The 17,089-nt window shown below is 42.4% G+C and overlaps 1 protein-coding gene across 1 annotated transcript; it reads left to right on the plus strand.

The window, feature by feature from the left end:
- The first annotated feature begins 4,048 nt into the window (after positions 1-4,048).
- On the plus strand, positions 4,049-12,376 carry NDUFC2 (NADH:ubiquinone oxidoreductase subunit C2). The gene is made up of 3 exons (XM_072610750.1): positions 4,049-4,754; positions 9,807-9,950; positions 12,181-12,376. The coding sequence occupies exons 1-3, from the start codon at positions 4,589-4,591 to the stop codon at positions 12,228-12,230; spliced, it is 360 nt and encodes a 119-aa protein (XP_072466851.1). The 5' UTR covers positions 4,049-4,588; the 3' UTR covers positions 12,231-12,376.
- Positions 12,377-17,089: the final 4,713 nt, after the last annotated feature.

Consider the following 17,089-nt stretch of genomic DNA (forward strand, 5'->3'; position numbering starts at 1 on the left):
GAAAACAAAGTATCATCAGTTGGGTTTTATGATCCCAAGCTACGGGCATCTTCTTTCCGTAGCATGTCTGTGTGATTTAAGATAAGGAAAAAGTCCCATCACCCGGATAACAGATATCCTCTCCTAAACAGACCTTTGAAGTTGTGGTATCTTAACAGAGTTTGACAAAGCTGAAGCTACAACCCAGGCCTTATCACTAAGATGCCAGAAGAAGGGTCTGGTAAGGAAGTCCCATTTGCTTGACATCAAAAGGCATCCTCTAAGTTAAACAAAGGGGACTATTAGGTTCAGGCTCTTCTTAATTCAAACTTTGGCCCTTATTAAAGTCTAAAATTTATATTAAATATTATCACTCCTCATCCAGGAACATAGCCACAGGTCAGCTCCAACCTAGCTGCAGATTGTCTTCTAAAACCAAATGCTGTTCCTGCTCCATGGACTAGAAAATGACTGTGTTTTCTCTTTGGATTTCCTGGTGAATACTCCATCTGGTGCTCATCCCACTTACTCAAATCGGAAAGGGAGGGGAAAGAACAGATATCCCATAATTTTCAACAGTAATGAAGACAGGAGAAGTCTAGATCAGGTCTTATAAGAAAATTGAAGGAGAAGTCACTTTCAGCTGGGGAGATCAGGGAAGGTTTCTTGGAGAATGTTACCCTTGTGTTAGAGCTTGAAGGAAGAAATTAATTTCAATAAGCAAGGTAGTGGTGGGATATGGGGGACTAGGAGCAGAGGTAGGGGAATGCTCAACTAAGAGAGGGTAATACAAGATGGGGGAAGGCTACTAGTTCTGCTAATTAGATAGAATGTACAGTAAAAGGAAATAAGGCAGGAAAGTTAAGCTGGAGCCAGATTATGGAGAACTGAATCAGATAATAAATGTTATTATATTTTTCTATTGCACATTGTCTAAGTCTGTCTTTCGTCTCCATCTCACTCCATTTTGCATTATATTTATGTAACAGTGACTAGGGTTGGAATTGTTTGGAGAAGAGATCTTTGTATTTCCTCTCTAGTCCCCTTTCTCCCTTGAATAGAGCCCCTCTTTCTCAACTTTTCTCTTCAGATATGTTTCTCTTCTCTCTCTCTCTTTCTCTGTCTCCCTTCCTCCCTCCCTCTGTCTCTCTCTCTCTTTCTCTCCTATTTCCTTCAACACAAAGGGAGAAGTAAGTGTTCCTTAAACCTGCAATGGAAAATGATTCTCATTTTTGTAAGTTAATATAAAATGTGTCTGAAATAATTCTTTCAGGAATTGGGAAAGATCTCTTGTAAGAAGTGCCATTTGAGATTTAGGCAAGGAGTGTGTGATGGAGGAAGAAAGGGAATAAGCATTTATATAGCACCTACTATGTGCCAGGCACTGTGCTGAGTCCTTTATAAATATTATCTGTTTTGATGCTCACAGAAACCCTGGGAGGTAGGTTATCCCCATTTTATAATTGAGGAAACTGAGGCAATCAGAGGCAAAGTGACTTGCTCTGATTCACACAGCTAATAAGTATCACAGGTTTAATTGGCACTTAGGTCTTCCTGACTCAACCCAGTGTTCTAGTTTGCACCACTAACCCTAACCCTAACTGAGGAGATGGAGAGATGTAAAGGGAACAGGACATAGTCCAGTCTGGCTGGATCACAGAGTGTGTGAGTAGTGATGTGTAATCAGACTGGTTATTATAATAATAATGAAAGTATTATCATCATATAGTGAAAAGAGCCCTAGTTGGTCAATAAAGACACTAAAATTCTAGTCTCAACTCTCCATTGAGTAGGAATACCTCAAGGCTCATGGACCTGCTTTTGTTTTCCCTCTCTATCATCTTACTTAGTGATTTAGCTCCCAGAGGAGCAATGATCATCTCTATGTAGATGATTCCCACATCTTTATGTCCAAACCTAGTCTCTCCTGAGTTCTAGTCCCACATCACCGACATCTCCACCCGGATGTCCCATGGGCATCGCAGACTTCCCAACTCCTCTTCTCAACTTCCCTATTTCTGTCGAAATATTATTCATTCAATTACTCAGGTTCCCAATCTTGTCATCATTCTTTCCTCTTGGGTCTGCCTCATCTCATGTGTCCAATTAGCTGTCAAGTCTTGTTGATCTCACCTCCATAACATCTCTCATAGCCATCTCCTCTCCGTTGATATGACCACCAGCCTAGTTCAAGCTCTTATTACCTCTGGCCTAGACTATTGTAAATCTCCTAATTGGTTGGTCTCTCTGCCTCATGTATCTCCTCTCACCCATTTATCTACCACATTGCAGCCAGAGTGATATTCCTAAAGCCCTGTATCTAACCATGTTACTCTCCTGCTCAATAAACTTCAGTGGCTCCCTATTTCCCCTAAGATTGAATACAAATTACTTTGTTTAGCATTTAAAACCCAAATCCAACCTACCTTCTGCCCTTATTGTATACTATTCTTCACACATGCTTCATTTAAATCCAATTAACCTTCTATCTGTTGCTGTTCCACAACTTTCCATCTCCAGTCTCTGTACCTTACAACAAGTTGTCCTCCCTGCCATACCTTGAATGCATGAATGAATGCAGTTCCTCTCATCTCCCCTCTTAAAATCTCTAGTTTTCTTCAAAGCTCAACTCATATCCTGTGAGCTCTTTCCTAATTCCCTCCCCATCCCTATCCTGCTAGCTGCTAGTACCTCCATCAAATTACCTTGTATTTATTTGTTTACTTATCTCTGTCAGACAAACTTAGACCTGGGAAAGACCTTACCTTAAAAAGGCCCAAGTCCACCACTGCATCTGGGACCATCTCCAGTTGTCCTGACTGTCTTGCTTGCGGGTCTCCAATGACTCTGGAGGAAAGAGTGAGGCTGATGACCTTGCACAGCTCGGCCTCATTTAAAACCGATTCACTTGAAAACTAAGACATCTCTGTTGTGAAGTCATTGGTCCTCTGAGAATGAGAATGAAGGACAAACAAGACCTCTCTCTGAAGGCAGCCTCTGACACACGCTGGCTGTGTGACCTGGGGCATGTTACTTAACTTCCTGGTGCTCTAAACAGGTCTTGGAGACCCTAACTTGCAGGGAAGGGTGGTGACCTGCACTGGTAGAGGGAGTTTCCTCACCCAAGAGCAGCCTATAGCCATAAAATCACTGTTGTAGTCAACCCTATTCTTTCTCTGTATGTGGTATTTCCTTCTTGTAAACCAGATCCCTCCGCATCTACTGCCCTGCTTGGAACAAGATTCCCCTCCCAGGATAAACTCATCGCCTCCAATCCCCTCTAATCCCTACCTCCTCAAATGGAGGAGGAGGGGAAAGAGGAATTGAACTGGATAATCTCTAATTATAGACTCATAAGACATCTGAACTGGAAGGGACCTCAGAGGCCATATAAATGGACACCCCTCCCATTTAAATGTTTTTAGTAGGAACTTAATCAACATTTGAAGAATATGAAGAAAAAAGCAGGATAGTGTACAAACTAATAAACTTGTAATACATATAGCTTATGTTTTAAAGTATTTATTTTAACAAAATAATAGCAAACTTGCCCTCCTTTGTCACCTTCTAAATATCTTTGTTTTCTGTATTTTTAAATTTTAATTATTTTTACATTTTGTTTATTTTAATTATTCTATTAATGCTCTTTGGGGGGGGGGGGATCTTTGTCACTAGCCATTAACTCACATTCCCTCCATGGAAGCCCATTTGTAAAAAATGAAAATAATCAAGTTAAATAAGTCATCCAGTCAAACAAAACTGGCCACGTCTGAATTTGCAGGGTGTCCCAAAAGTCTTGGTGCAGCATGGGTTCTGTACAAAGTATTCCAAAAGTTTTCGTGTAGAATGAGTTTCATCCAGGTGTCCCAAAAGTGCATTTAGGACTTTTGGGGGGGAAAGAGCCCGAGCTCGTTGGGTGTGTCCGCAGAGGCGTTAGGCAGGGTTCAGCGGGAGGGACTTCCCTGGGAGCTGTCCAGCAGCGCAGCGGAGAGGAGCGGCCCCCGCGGGAAGGTCTCCCAACGCAGGCAGCAGGCCGGGCGGGGGCGGGGCACTCCTGCTCGGCCCGGCCTGGACCACGTGCCCCCGTGGAGCGAGGGGCTGGGGAAGCCGGCGTGCCCGTCACGGTCCGGCCCGCGTACCGTTCGTCTTTCTTTTTCCGCCCGTCCCCGTGTGCTGAAACGTTCATGTTTGTCAGTCATTGAGTTCTTGTTAAAGTGTTTTTTTAATTTCGTGTTTCTGATTGACGTGTAAACCTTCGCGTGGCCCCACTTTGACGTGCCCTTGAGGGGCTCCCCCAGGGAGAGGCGAAGGACGCATAAGGAGCTACCACGCCAAGCAGAATGTGATCTTTTTTAGGAGTCCCGACGTCGGAGTCAGCACGCTGGGCCTGAGTCCAGCTACGCTGCGGGCTCCCGTCCTGCTCCGCCCGCCTTCTTTTCCCTCCGACTCTCCGAGGGAAAGGGGCGGACCTTTAGGCCGGCGGAACCTGGGCGCGGCGGCCCCGGACGTTGCGTGGCCGGGGGGACGCCTTTGCTCGGCGCACGGCGCGGTGCCCTTCACCTCAGCCTAAGGAGGCGGCGGCGCTGGCGGTCCCCGCGGTGCCGGCGAGATGAGCGTGAGGCCCGATTCCAGCCCGCTGCGGTTCCTGCCCGATGAGGCCCGGAGCCTACCGCCGCCGAAGCTGACGGACCCGCGGGTCCTTTACACGGGCTTCATGGGGTACTGCGCCGGGCTCTTGGATAACCTGCTCAATCGCCGGCCGGTGGCTACTGCGGGTGAGGACGCTGCCGGGGCGCGCGTGCGCGAGACGGGGGCCTGGGGCGCGTGCGCGAGACGGGGCATGGGGCGCGGGGGGGGGGGGGGGGGGGGGCTGGGACCGAGAGGCGCGCATGCGCAGTTCTGGGTGAATGGGGTGGGGAGGAGGTGAGGGAATGCTTTGAAAGCCTGCACCTGGGCGGACCGGCCCCCTGCATTTGGACTCCGAGGCCCTGCACACCAGGGGCCTCCCTCTTGGTTTGGGCCTTGTGGTGAGTCCCTTCCCTCTGACTTGTGCACTGTGAATGGGAGGGGGCATTGGAAGGGGCGCTGAGACTCCCCAGGTTGTGGCTCGGACACTACCGTGAGCTGTGACACCAGGAAGGTTGCTTCCCCTCTCTGGGCTTCTTGTCTTGGTCTTGTTCAGTTGTGCACTGTTCTTGGGGACCCCGGTGGTGTTTTCCTGGCACAGATACTGGAGTGGTTTGCCATCTTCTTCTGCAGCTCACTTTACAGATGAGGAAACCAACTTGACCAGGGTCACTAGGGAGTGTCAGAGGCTGGGTTTTGACGTGGGTCTTCCTGACACCAGGTCTGGCATTCTACCCACCAGCCAGCTGCCCTTAAGCTGGCTGACCCCTCTTATCTTTCTAGTCCTCCACACTTTACTCTCCTCTAGGACCTCTATGATCCAGCTACATGAACAGCTTGCTCTTATTCAGGTGTGACATTCCCTCTCCTGTCCCGTGCCTTACTCCATATATTCTCACTCCTTACCTCCTCCTTTGGTCTCCCAGGTTATGAAGAGCTTTAAATGCTCAGTGTGCTTTATATTTGGTCCTAGAGGTGGTAGTCAGCTGGCATTTATTAAGCTCCTCTAGTTTCAGGAACCTGGATAAGCAGTGAGTTTGTTGAGTGGGGGCTTACAACATGGTCAGACCTAAGCTTTAGGAAAATTATCTTGTCAGGTGAGTGGAGGATGAATTGGAGTAAGGAAGGAGTTGAAGCAGGAAGGAGACTACAATAGTCTAGAAATAGTCTGGAGAAGGGGCAAATGAGAAGTCTTAGTGCCTGGGAATAGCCCTAGAATAGAAAAGTTGGAAAGAGGTGAAGGTTGGAGGGAAAGATAATGAGTTCTGTTTTGGACATACTGAGTCTGAAATGCCTATGGAACATTTGGTTTAAGATGTGAGTAATGTAGGGCTCAGGAGAGTGACTAGGGCTGGATATATAAGTGTGGGAATCATCACTATAGGGATGATCATTGATTCCATGGGAGCTGATGAGACAACTCAATGAAATAACATAGAGGGAAAATAGAAGAGAGAAAAATAAAACGGTGCCTTGAGGGACCCCCATTGTCACATGATGTGGATGAAGATCCAGTGAACAGTCAGACAGATAGGAGGAAAATCAGGAGAGAACATTGTCACTCATGCCTAGAGAGGGGTGAATATCTAAGAGAAGAGGATTAGATCCTGCAGAGAGGTCAGGAAGGATTTGGATTGAGAAAAGGCCATTAGAATTGGCCAAAAAATGTTTTGGAACTTGGGAAAAGGCAATTTCCTTTGAATGATAAGGTTGGAAGCCAGACTGCATGGGGTTTAGAAGAGTTAGAGAAGAGGAAGTAGAGGTACCTAGTGAAGACAACTTTCTCAAGAACTTTGGTCAGAAAGGGAAAGAAACAAATGGGGCAATGGTTACTAGGGGAGGTGCGTTCAAGTAAGGGTTTTTAAGGGTGTGGGAGACATGAGTGTGTTTTTAGGCATTGCAGAAGGACATTTCTCTTGAAGATAAGAGATTGAAGATGATACTGGAAGCAGTCTGCTGGAAAAGATGAGAGGAGAAGAGATTGAAAGTGCCTGAAAAGGAATCTTCTTTGGCAAGGAAAAGGGCCTCTTCATCTGACATCTAAGTGAAGGAGAGAATGAGGGAAAGCATCTGAGTGATGTATGAGAAGGATAGGAGACTGGGAGCTCTCAAAGAATGACCTGATTAAGTGTGAGCACAGGGTGTGGGGGGAAGCTATGGGACTGTTGGAAAGAATAATCACCGTGGGGAGTGAAGTAATCCAGTGCCATCCCGTCTCCAGCAGATTGTCCCTTCTATCATCCTCACTCTCTCACTTATCTTCAATCTCTCCCTCTCTCTTGAATCCTTTCCTGCTGCCTACAACAGCCCATGTCTGCCCTAGTCTCAAAAAATAAACCCTCACTTGATCCTTCCACCCCCACTTCCATTTTGTGGCTAATGAGAAGGCCATCTAAAATAGGTGCTTCCATTTCCTCTCCTCTCATGCACCTAACTCCCTACAATCTGACTTCTCACCTCATCATTCAGTCACAACTGCTCTCTTCAAGGTTACCAGTGATCTCTTAATTTCTAGAACCATTGGCTTTTTCTCAGTCCTTATATTTCTTGACCTCTCTGCAGTCTTTGATATTATTTATCACCCTCTTTTCTCTAGGTTTTCGGATCTCCCTCTCTCCTGGTTCTCCTTCTCTCTCTCAGCTCCTTCTCTGTCTCTTTTGCTGGATCCTCATCCAGATCACACCCCCTAACCACAGGTGTCACACAGGGTTCTATCTTGGATCCTCTTCTCTTATTCTTTAATATTATGTCATTTGGTGATTTCATCAGCTACCATGGTTTTATACTGATGATTCACAAATCTTCTTATCCAGCCCTAATTTCTCTACTGATATCTCCAACTACCTATTAGCCATCTTGAACAGGATGTCCCTAGAACATCTTAAACTCATCACATCTAAAAGTGGACTTAATCATCTTTCCCCCAGATCTTCCTCTCTTCCAGACTTCCCTATTACTAACCCTAAATTCATTTTTAACCCAAACCTTAAATGTGCACTGCCTTCCCAGTCTCTCAGGTTTATAACTTATATGTCATTCTCAACTCCTTGCTATATCTCTCATGCACATCTTTCTCTTCACCCCCACCCACTATCCAGTTTGTTGCCCCAGCCTGTTGATTTCACCTTTGCAAAATCTCTCAAATATGCCCCCTTCTCTTTTCTGATACTATCACCACCCCAGTACAGGTCCTCATCGCTGCATGTCTAGAATACTACAATAGCCTGCTGGTGGTTCTGTAGAAATCTTACTTAACATGTCAAACACTGAACTCATTATCTTTCCCCCGACCCTCCCCTCTTCTTAATTTTCCTGTTACTGTCAAGGGCACCACCATCCTCAGCCTCATAACCAAGATGGCATCCTCAAACTGAAGGCTGAAACTCCTAACTCTCAACACTTTCTCTCCCCCAACTCCCTATCCCCAATATCTAATGCATTGCCAAGTTCTATAAAGTCTGCCTTTTGGAACATCTCTAGTATATACCTTTTCTCCTCTGACACTACCACCAAGACAAGCCCTCATCACCTTAACCTTGGACTGTTAACAGCAGCCTTCTGATTAACCTCTCTGCCCTAGTCTCTCCCAACTCCAGCTCATCCCTCACTCAGCTATCAAAGTGAACTTCCCATTCAGTCATCTCTAGTGCAGAATGACAAACACATGACCCACAACACTCCGGAGTACAGCCCAAACGAGATTAAAATGCAATTGGAAAATAGTAAAACATTTAACAAAATAAAATACAATAAAATATAATTTTTTTATTTCATTATAACTTTATTTATGGACCTTTTATAGAGACAATACTCTCTTCATATATCTTTTTTTAAAATGATGTTTTTTTCTCCACAATTACATGTAAAAACCATTTTTAACATTCATTTAAAAAACATTTTGAGTTCCAAATTCTCTCCCTTCCCTCCCCCTTTTCTAAGCAATTTGATATAGGTTAGACATCTGCAATCATGCAAAACATTTCCATATTAGTCGTGTTGCAAAAGAAAACAAACCAAAAGAAAAACATGAAAAAAGAATAAAATGAAAGCTACTATGGTTCAGTCTGCATTCAGACTCCCATCAGTTCTTTCTTCACATGTGGATAGCATTGTTCAATGTAAGTCCTTCAGAATTGTCTTGGATCATTGTATTGTTGAGAATAGCTAAGTCATTCACAATTGATCATTGTACAACATTGCTGTTATGTACAAAAACTTAGATAATATTTAGTTTTCTAAGTCAATATGCAGCCGTAGAGATTGTTGTATACAGTTGAGTTGCCCCTGTTTCTAGTAGAGTTTGACACCACAACTGTAGTGAGTTCCCTATTTCCTCCAAGATCAAAGATGAAATCCTCTCTTTGGCCTTTAAAGTCCTTCATAACCTGGCCCCTTCCTGCCTTTCCACTTCCTCCCCTCCATGGACTCTTCAGTCCAGTGACCTTGACCCCCTTGCTATTCCTTGAACAAGACATTGCATTTCCAAACTCAGTGTGTTTTCACTGTCTCCCATGGCTGAAAGTCCTGCCCTCTCACCTCTGCCTGCTGGCTTCCCTGACTTCGTTAAAGTTTCAGCTACAATCTCAGTGTCCACAAGGGAGCTTTCCTAATCTTCTTGATGTTAGTGTCTTCTGTCAGAGGTTATTACACACACACACACACACACACACACACACACACACACACACACACACACACACACACACACACACACTCTTCCTTTGTATCCCCAGGCTCTGGCACCTAGTAGGTGCTTAAGAAATTCTTCACGTGCAGACAAATTTTGGTTCATTTCAAAGGAACTCTTGAATTTGGTGTTGTGACAAGCAGATTCTTCTTCTTTCCCCAGGGATTTAAAAGTGACTTTAGAGATCATTTTAACCAGTCTTTCTCATTTGAAGATGAGGAAACTGAGGCCTCCTAGTGAAAAGTTATTTGCCCAACCTAGGTTATGTAGATAAATATTAGAGCAGGCCCTGAAACCAGGCCTGCTCTTGTGTTCTTTTTTCTGTGCCAGTCATCTTTGTATCTCCCACAGTGCCTTGTCCAGCAAATGAATGAATTGGGAAGTTTTTATTCAAATGCATTTAGAGTGATGGGGAAAAAATGACTGCCATTTGTGTGATAATTAAATGCAATTCTTTCTTCATCACAAAACCTGATTTCCATTTATTTATCTTTTGGTTTTCCATTCATTTCAGGTTTGCATCGCCAGCTCCTGTATGTCACTTCATTCTTTTTTGTGGGCTATTACCTTATTAAACGTCAAGACTTTAAATATGCTGAAAGGGACCGTGATATGTTTAAGTATATGAAATTGCATCCAGGAGATTTTGAAGAAAAAGGTATTTCAATTTTCAGGAAATGCTGAAGCTACACATATTATTTAATATATAATGTGTAATTATGTATGAGACTGTGTAATATGAAGTATATAAGTCACCATAAGGTCATAGAAATAAAGTCCTTTAGTTCTGTCCTGGTTTATCTGAGCAAACAGTTTTCAAAAGAATTACATCGTCTTTAAAAAAAAGGATTATATAATCTAAAAATTCATGTGAAGGATTGTTCCAAATCACTACTAATAAAAATGCAAATTAAAAAAATTCATAGATTGCATTTCATACCCAATAAATTGAAAAATAGGACCAAAAAAAAAGCAAGAATGAATAATATTGGGGCCAAGCATTAGCCCCCTGGATTGACCAGTCAGGTCTTAGGGACAGCTTCCCTGCCTTTTAAGGAAAAACTAACCTACCTATGTGTCAGACCTTATCTTACATATTACTTCTACCAAAGCAAAAAGGGGAATGAGACTGGATTCCCTAGGAATGTGAGTTTTATTTGCATTCTGTTGGTTTACTATTCATTTTTGTCCTGAGTAAATATTTTATTGTTCTAATGTCTTTTCTAGCCTGGGCTTGCCAGTGTGCTTATAAAATGATTTAGGTCCCAGTTAACACCAGAAGTTTCCAGAATTATATCAATCTCTGTGAGCCCAGAGTCATTTTGGAACACGGGCTACATTTAATTTAATTATCACAACAGCCTTGTGAGTGTGGGCAATGCAAGTAATAGTATTCTTATTTTGTATATGGGGAGACTGAGGTTCAGGTTAAGTTTCTTGCCTCACGTCACACAGCTGGTAAGTGATAAAACAAGATTATAACCCACATCTTATAAATATACAGTCCCAAGTATTAAGTTTGTTTTCAAACAAATACATACTGTTTTTTTGTTTGGGCAGAAAATGCTAGTCTTTTTTTAAAAAATTATTTCTAAGCCTAATGTAGTAAACAAACCAATATAAAACACCATTCAGTATGTAATTCTCTTTATATTTCTATGCCTTCATGTGTATAAAGTTCTTTTGCTTTCACTTTCTTTTCATTATTTTCTATGTCCTTTCACATTCATCATATTTAGTGCCCTGTAGTTATCCATTACATTGATGGTCCCTAATTTGCTTCATCATTCCCCATTCTTGGATATTTAGGTTTCCAGTTTTTCATTCATACCACTGTTAGCAACCATGATTACAGGCAGTTAGACAGTTTTAGAGCTGGAAGAGATTTCAATTGTCATCTAGTTTGGCCTTCTCATTTTTTTTTACTGCTACTTTTTATTTTTATATCCCATTCGTTTCCAAATCTATTCCTCTCACCCAATGAGCCTTTCATTATAAAAAGATTAAAAAAAGAAAAAAGGGGGCAGGAAAAGCCGCACAAAAGCACCCAAACATCACTGTGTGACAGTGTATAGACTATTTAACACACAGAGTCCCCCCAAACCATGTGAAAGGAGTGAATATTGCCTTTTCTTAACTCTTTTCTGGAGCCAGAATTAGAATTACACAGCATTCAGTGTTGTTCTTTCCATTTGCATTATTGTAGTGATTGTTTATGTTATTTTCCTGATTCTGCTTTAATTCTTAAGTTACCCAAGGTGTCACTAAATTCTTCATGTTTATCCATCGTCCTGATGCAATAACATCCCATCTTATTCATGTGCCACAATTTGTGTGGCTATTAGTCACATGTAGCCCCTCGTTTTTCAAATAAAGGGGCTCAGGTCCCACAAAGCTAAGATCCCGTCCCTACATGGTATTGCAGCCAGGCTTGGATTTACAGGAATAGGAGTGTGGGATTAGCAGGTTTCATTAGTCTGAGAAAGCTAAAAGATCAATTTACGATCTGGTGTAAATATTATGTCTTACTGTAGTTCTCAGCAGCTGATGGCTCTGAGCCATTTATTTTGGAAACCAGAGCTCAAAGACATTTGAATGTGCCTGGCTGCTTGCTCTCCTGGCTGATGAAGTCAGTGCTTCTCTTTCCCTTCCTCTGTCTTCCACACAGCAGCACTGCAGTCATTCTAGTAACCTGACCTCACCCCCAGCCCAGTACTCTAACAGGAAGCAACAGCAAAGTGTTTCTGGCGATTCTGAAAAATTTCTGAATGACATCTTTAAATATGTGTATTCCTGTCAGCAGTAAATATGTTCAGGGAAAATTTAAACTAGACTTTCTAATGAAAATATTTAAAGTACTCATCTTATAATATCATTTTCTTTTGTAGAAAAGAAAACTTATGGCGAAGTTTTTGAAGAATTTTATCCAGTTCGCTGAAACTTCTCACCCTGCCTGCTTTTATTTCTTTCCCAAGAGCTTTTGTTGATGAACTCAATGGGATGTATTTCTAATATATCTCAAATGCATGTGTAAAGAAAAAATTAAGATCTTATAATTAAACAAGTGACATGAATGCACAACTATTTCAGTCATCTACCCTCTTACATTTGTTATGCCTTAATACCTATGAGCAAAGTATGGGAGTAAGATGTTGGGTGTGATGCTGTTCAGGTTACAGAAGGTACCTTATTGGACTCCAGGTTCTGGGGGTCTGATCTTGAAGGACCTGCTTCAGAGGTACTTAGAAGACACTTCCCCTGTGTTGTGGAAAGGACATGCTCTACACTCTAACTCATGCACTGACGTGAGATGAGATTCGCCAGGGCCATCTCTAAGACACTTAGAATTAGTCAGTCAGCTTTTATGAAATACTTAACTACATGCCAGACACTTTGCTAAGTCCTGGGAATAAAAAGAAAAGCAAAAACACAGTCCTTGCCCTCAGGGAGCTCACATTCTAACGGAGGAGTTTGTTGTTCATTCGTTTCAGTCATGTTTGACTCTCTTGTGATCACTTATGTGATCTAATATCACTTATTTGGGGTTTTCTTGGCAGAGATACTGGAGTGGTTTGCCATTTCCTTCTCCAAATCATTTTTACAGATGAGGAAACTGAAGCAAACAGGATTAAGTGACTTGTGTAGGGTCACACAGCTGGTAAGCGTCTGAGATGGATTTGAACTCAGGTACTCCTGACTCCAGGGCTGGCACTGTATCTACTGCACCACTTAGCTGCCCCAGTAGGGGAGACAATGCAAATAACTGGAAGGTAATCTTGGAGCGAATGTACTAGCAGGGAGCAGTATGGAACTGGGAATGACCTAAAGGAGGCAGGGTTTGAACTGAGTCATAAAGGAAACAAAGAAGACCAGAGGTGGAAGAAAGGAGGAAGGCATGCCAGGCATAGCAGGCAAACAGTGAAAAAGCGTCAAGATGGGAATGGAGTGTCATGGATAGAAGAGTGAGTAGAGCAGTGTAGCTGTTTAATTTACTATGTGGATAAGGGAGTGTATTTTAAGAAGACAGCAAAAGAAGAAAGAGGCTAGTTTGTGAAAGACTTTAAATGCCAAAGAGCTTTCGCAGAGCATTTCATCATGGAGGTAATAGGTAATATTTATTGAGGGGAATCCAGGGAGACTTATGCTTTTGGAAAATCACTTTGTCAACTGAGGGGAGAATGGATTGGAATGGGGAGACTTGGCAAAGAGATCAACTGAAAGGCTGTTGCAACAGTCCAGGTATAGATAGCGAGAGCCTTCACCATGGTGGTTACTGTGTGAATGGAGAAAAATGTCTATAAAAGGGGTTGTGAAGATAGAAATGACAAGACTTAACATGTGGGGTGAATGCAAGTGAGGAATCAATTGATTCAAGGTTGCAAGCACTGGTGACTAGAAGGATGATGGGGAAAAGGTTTGAAATGGCCTATGGGGTGAGTGGGACAGCAAATCAATTAAGATTGGCTTACTGCATTGAGGATCCATTTAAGGTTCTGTAACAGATTTGTAATGGGCCAAGTCAACATGGTTCTGTGATTCTTTCCAGCTTCATTAAGTAGCATATGACTAAGAATGAAGGGAGTCCTGGATGCAAGTAATCCAGGGTTGGGCCTGGTGTGATCAGGGGTAGGACAAGAGCAAGGAATTTGAATGTAAAGCATAGTATCAGACTGATACACCAAGAGGTCAAGATAGGAAAGGCAGGATGATCTAGCGCAGGGATGGGGAACCTGCAGCCTCGAGGCCACATGTGGCTTCCTAAATCCTAGGGTGCAGCCTTTTGACTGAGTCCCAAATTTTACAGAACAAATCCTTTTATTAAGAGGAATTTGTTCTGTGAAGTTTGGATTCTGTCAAAGGGCCACATTTGTGACCTTGAGACTACATGTTCCCTACTCCTGGTCTATCCAGTTCAAGGATATGACTCAAGAAAGAACTGAGGATTGGAGACACTAGAGATCACAGTGAGGCTGCAGAGCAGGATTAGGGCCATAAGGCATGGGGAGAAGTGAAATGACAAAAGATTATGATCTGATGAAGGAATTTCAAGTTCATAAACATGGAGGCAGAACTCATGGGTGATGGCGGGATCAAGGAAATGAGGGTCTGACTGTGCAGGTTAGGTGGAACAGAGGAGAACTGTGAAGTTAGTGTATTTAAAGGAGCCTTTGTATGTATGTTGAAGTCCTCTATGCCAAGCCTAGAGGCCTGTGGGCTACCCGAGTCTTCCCTTACCTCTATCGGAGGTCTTCGGTTGGCCAAACCGGATGCTCGTATGAGAGAAAGGACGTTCCAGAGTCGAACAAGGGTTGAGCTTTATTTCAGGGTCTAGTTACAAGTGCAGGGGAATTCTTCCTTAGGAGGGAGCAAAGAATCTCCCAAGGAGGCAAAGATCTTACAATAAGAGATTGGAAGTAGAAGTATAAGCGGGGAGAGAGGGGGAGGGGAGAGAAGAGAGAGGAAAAGCGGAGCCTTCTGTCCTGTCCGCTCCGCGCCCCTCCCGCCAAGAGAACTTTCAGGCTTTCCTGATCCTACTTAAACTCTCCAGCAGCATAGTTTGCATCTGAATACCGTGCTGTTAGATAACAATAGTGTGCCCAGATCCGGGACAATCTCGAGGGCGGGGAGAGCTCTCTCCCATCACGTTTCTCACGGGAAGAGGCGGAAATACACGAGATAGCTCGGTTCACCTTGATTCCCAGTCGTTTCCTGGGGGGTCTCGTGAGAACTCTAAGATTTAGAAGTTCCCACCTTTACCCACCCGAGACTGTCCACCTGGAATTGAGCTTCCATCCCCAGCACCTCTAGTGGGAGTGTAGGAGTTATGGTGGAAAGATTAGATCAGGCATTGAACTCAAGGGAAAAGGAAGGAAAATATCCTGGAGACTGGAGAAATAAAAGCAACTCAGATCTAGCTTGACCAGATGCCATCTGAATCCTCATCGTGGATTCAGGGATACATAATGAGAACAAACCTCATGAGGTTGGTCAGAGGACATCCCTGCCAGAGGGAACATTGCTGTACCCGTCCTGAACTGTTCAGTTCATGCTGAAAGTCACAGAGTAACCTTTAATAGGTGTGTGGGAGCAGAGCTTCCTCAGCTGATTCTGGGCAGCCATCAGGGATTTTTATGTAGCAATTGATTTATGCATCATTACTTCACAGTACTCAAGGGCTTGTGGTTTGAAAGGTAGGAAACCTGTTCAAAGAAGAGATAAATAATGAGAACTGTGTCAAGGGGATCTCATGACTGCCTTCATGAGAACATCAGCCTGACCTTCCCAATCTCCATCCACATGGAATTGGTTTAATTATGAATTTGCTCTGCAGTTCCCACTTGGCAGCTGTTGGCATTTTGTCTTTGCAGGATGATTTACTGATTTGTCTACGTAAACACTTACCAAGATCATAAGCAATAAATTATTGCTAGGGATTAGCCTACAGATTCCACCTCATAAGAACGTTTCAGTTCTTTCCATTAAAATGAGGCACAATTGTCTATAAGTTAACATCTGTACCAGCAGATACTGGGATTTGTTTGCAGCACTGTAGATGACAAAAGATTAGCATTCACTCAGTAGGGTTCAGTTTCCAGGAAACAGATACCCAAATTTGCAATATAAGCATCCATTAGTTTTGGTTACGTTCCATATAGTCATACTACTTGTGAACTGCAAGGTCTTCAAACTATGCTCTTTATGTTCTTAAAGTGGATTCTGTGTACTCATTATTGTAGAGGGGGAAAAAGCTGTTAGAAAATCTAAATGAACTCATTACCAAACAGATTCTAATAAACTGCTATAGAGCTCCATCTTCCCATCTGATTGGAAAAGAGGGGTGGAACTTAGATAACTTGATAATTTGTACAGACATTCATGTCTAGTTGTATGAACTTTATAAATCCATGAAGCCTTCTTATCATAATCTGAAGTTTTAAAACATAAACCCAATTTTCTAATTACCATGTCCAGAGGACTACTTGATAGCATTTCTGGTTTCAGGTTATTTTTAGGCTTAACATTTATGAAGATGTACCAGCCACCTGAATTCATTAGCTGTGAATACACTTGTCCTTCATTCTGTTGGAAGCAACTCTTTTGGGATCATGATTAGTTAATGACTGCTTCCCTCCTAAATATACTTAAAATTTTTTCTATTTCTTACATTTTTATCAGTGTACAGACAACCTCTATGCAATTCTTATTGTCTTTTAACTTTGTCCAACCAAAAGAACTCTTGATATACCAACCTGTATACATTTAAATATGTAATCATTAACCAGAGATCACCATGTCTCCTAGACAAATGTTTCTGCAATATGAAGACTCGTACTCATAAAGCTATCATAGTCCTCAGATAAAAGAGTATTCTCATTCCCTTAATAATAACATTATAGAAGCATCACACACTAGGTATCATTCCCAAATATTAACAGCATAGTTTATAATACTTAACAAAACTATAATACTTGAAACTTAAAAGCAGCATCAATGTAAACCAATCTTATGAACATTTGAAATAAAAACATGAAACAACGTAATCCCATCAAATGCCAGTTCAATTGAATACATTTCCAAATTTTCTATATTATTTTTGAAAAAGTACTTGTTTCTGGATTTTGACTTTCTATTGCATTAAAAAACAAAACAAAACAGTATAGCATGCATAGTTTATACTGAATTGCTTGCCATCTTCAGGAGGGAAAGGAAGAAAGGAGAAAAAATTCAGAACTCAATCTTTCAGAAAATGAATGTTGAAAAATGTCATTACATGTAGTTGGAAAAAAATAAAATTCT

Source organism: Notamacropus eugenii, chromosome 5 (genome assembly GCF_028372415.1).
Source record: "Notamacropus eugenii isolate mMacEug1 chromosome 5, mMacEug1.pri_v2, whole genome shotgun sequence".
NCBI lineage: Eukaryota > Metazoa > Chordata > Mammalia > Diprotodontia > Macropodidae > Notamacropus > Notamacropus eugenii.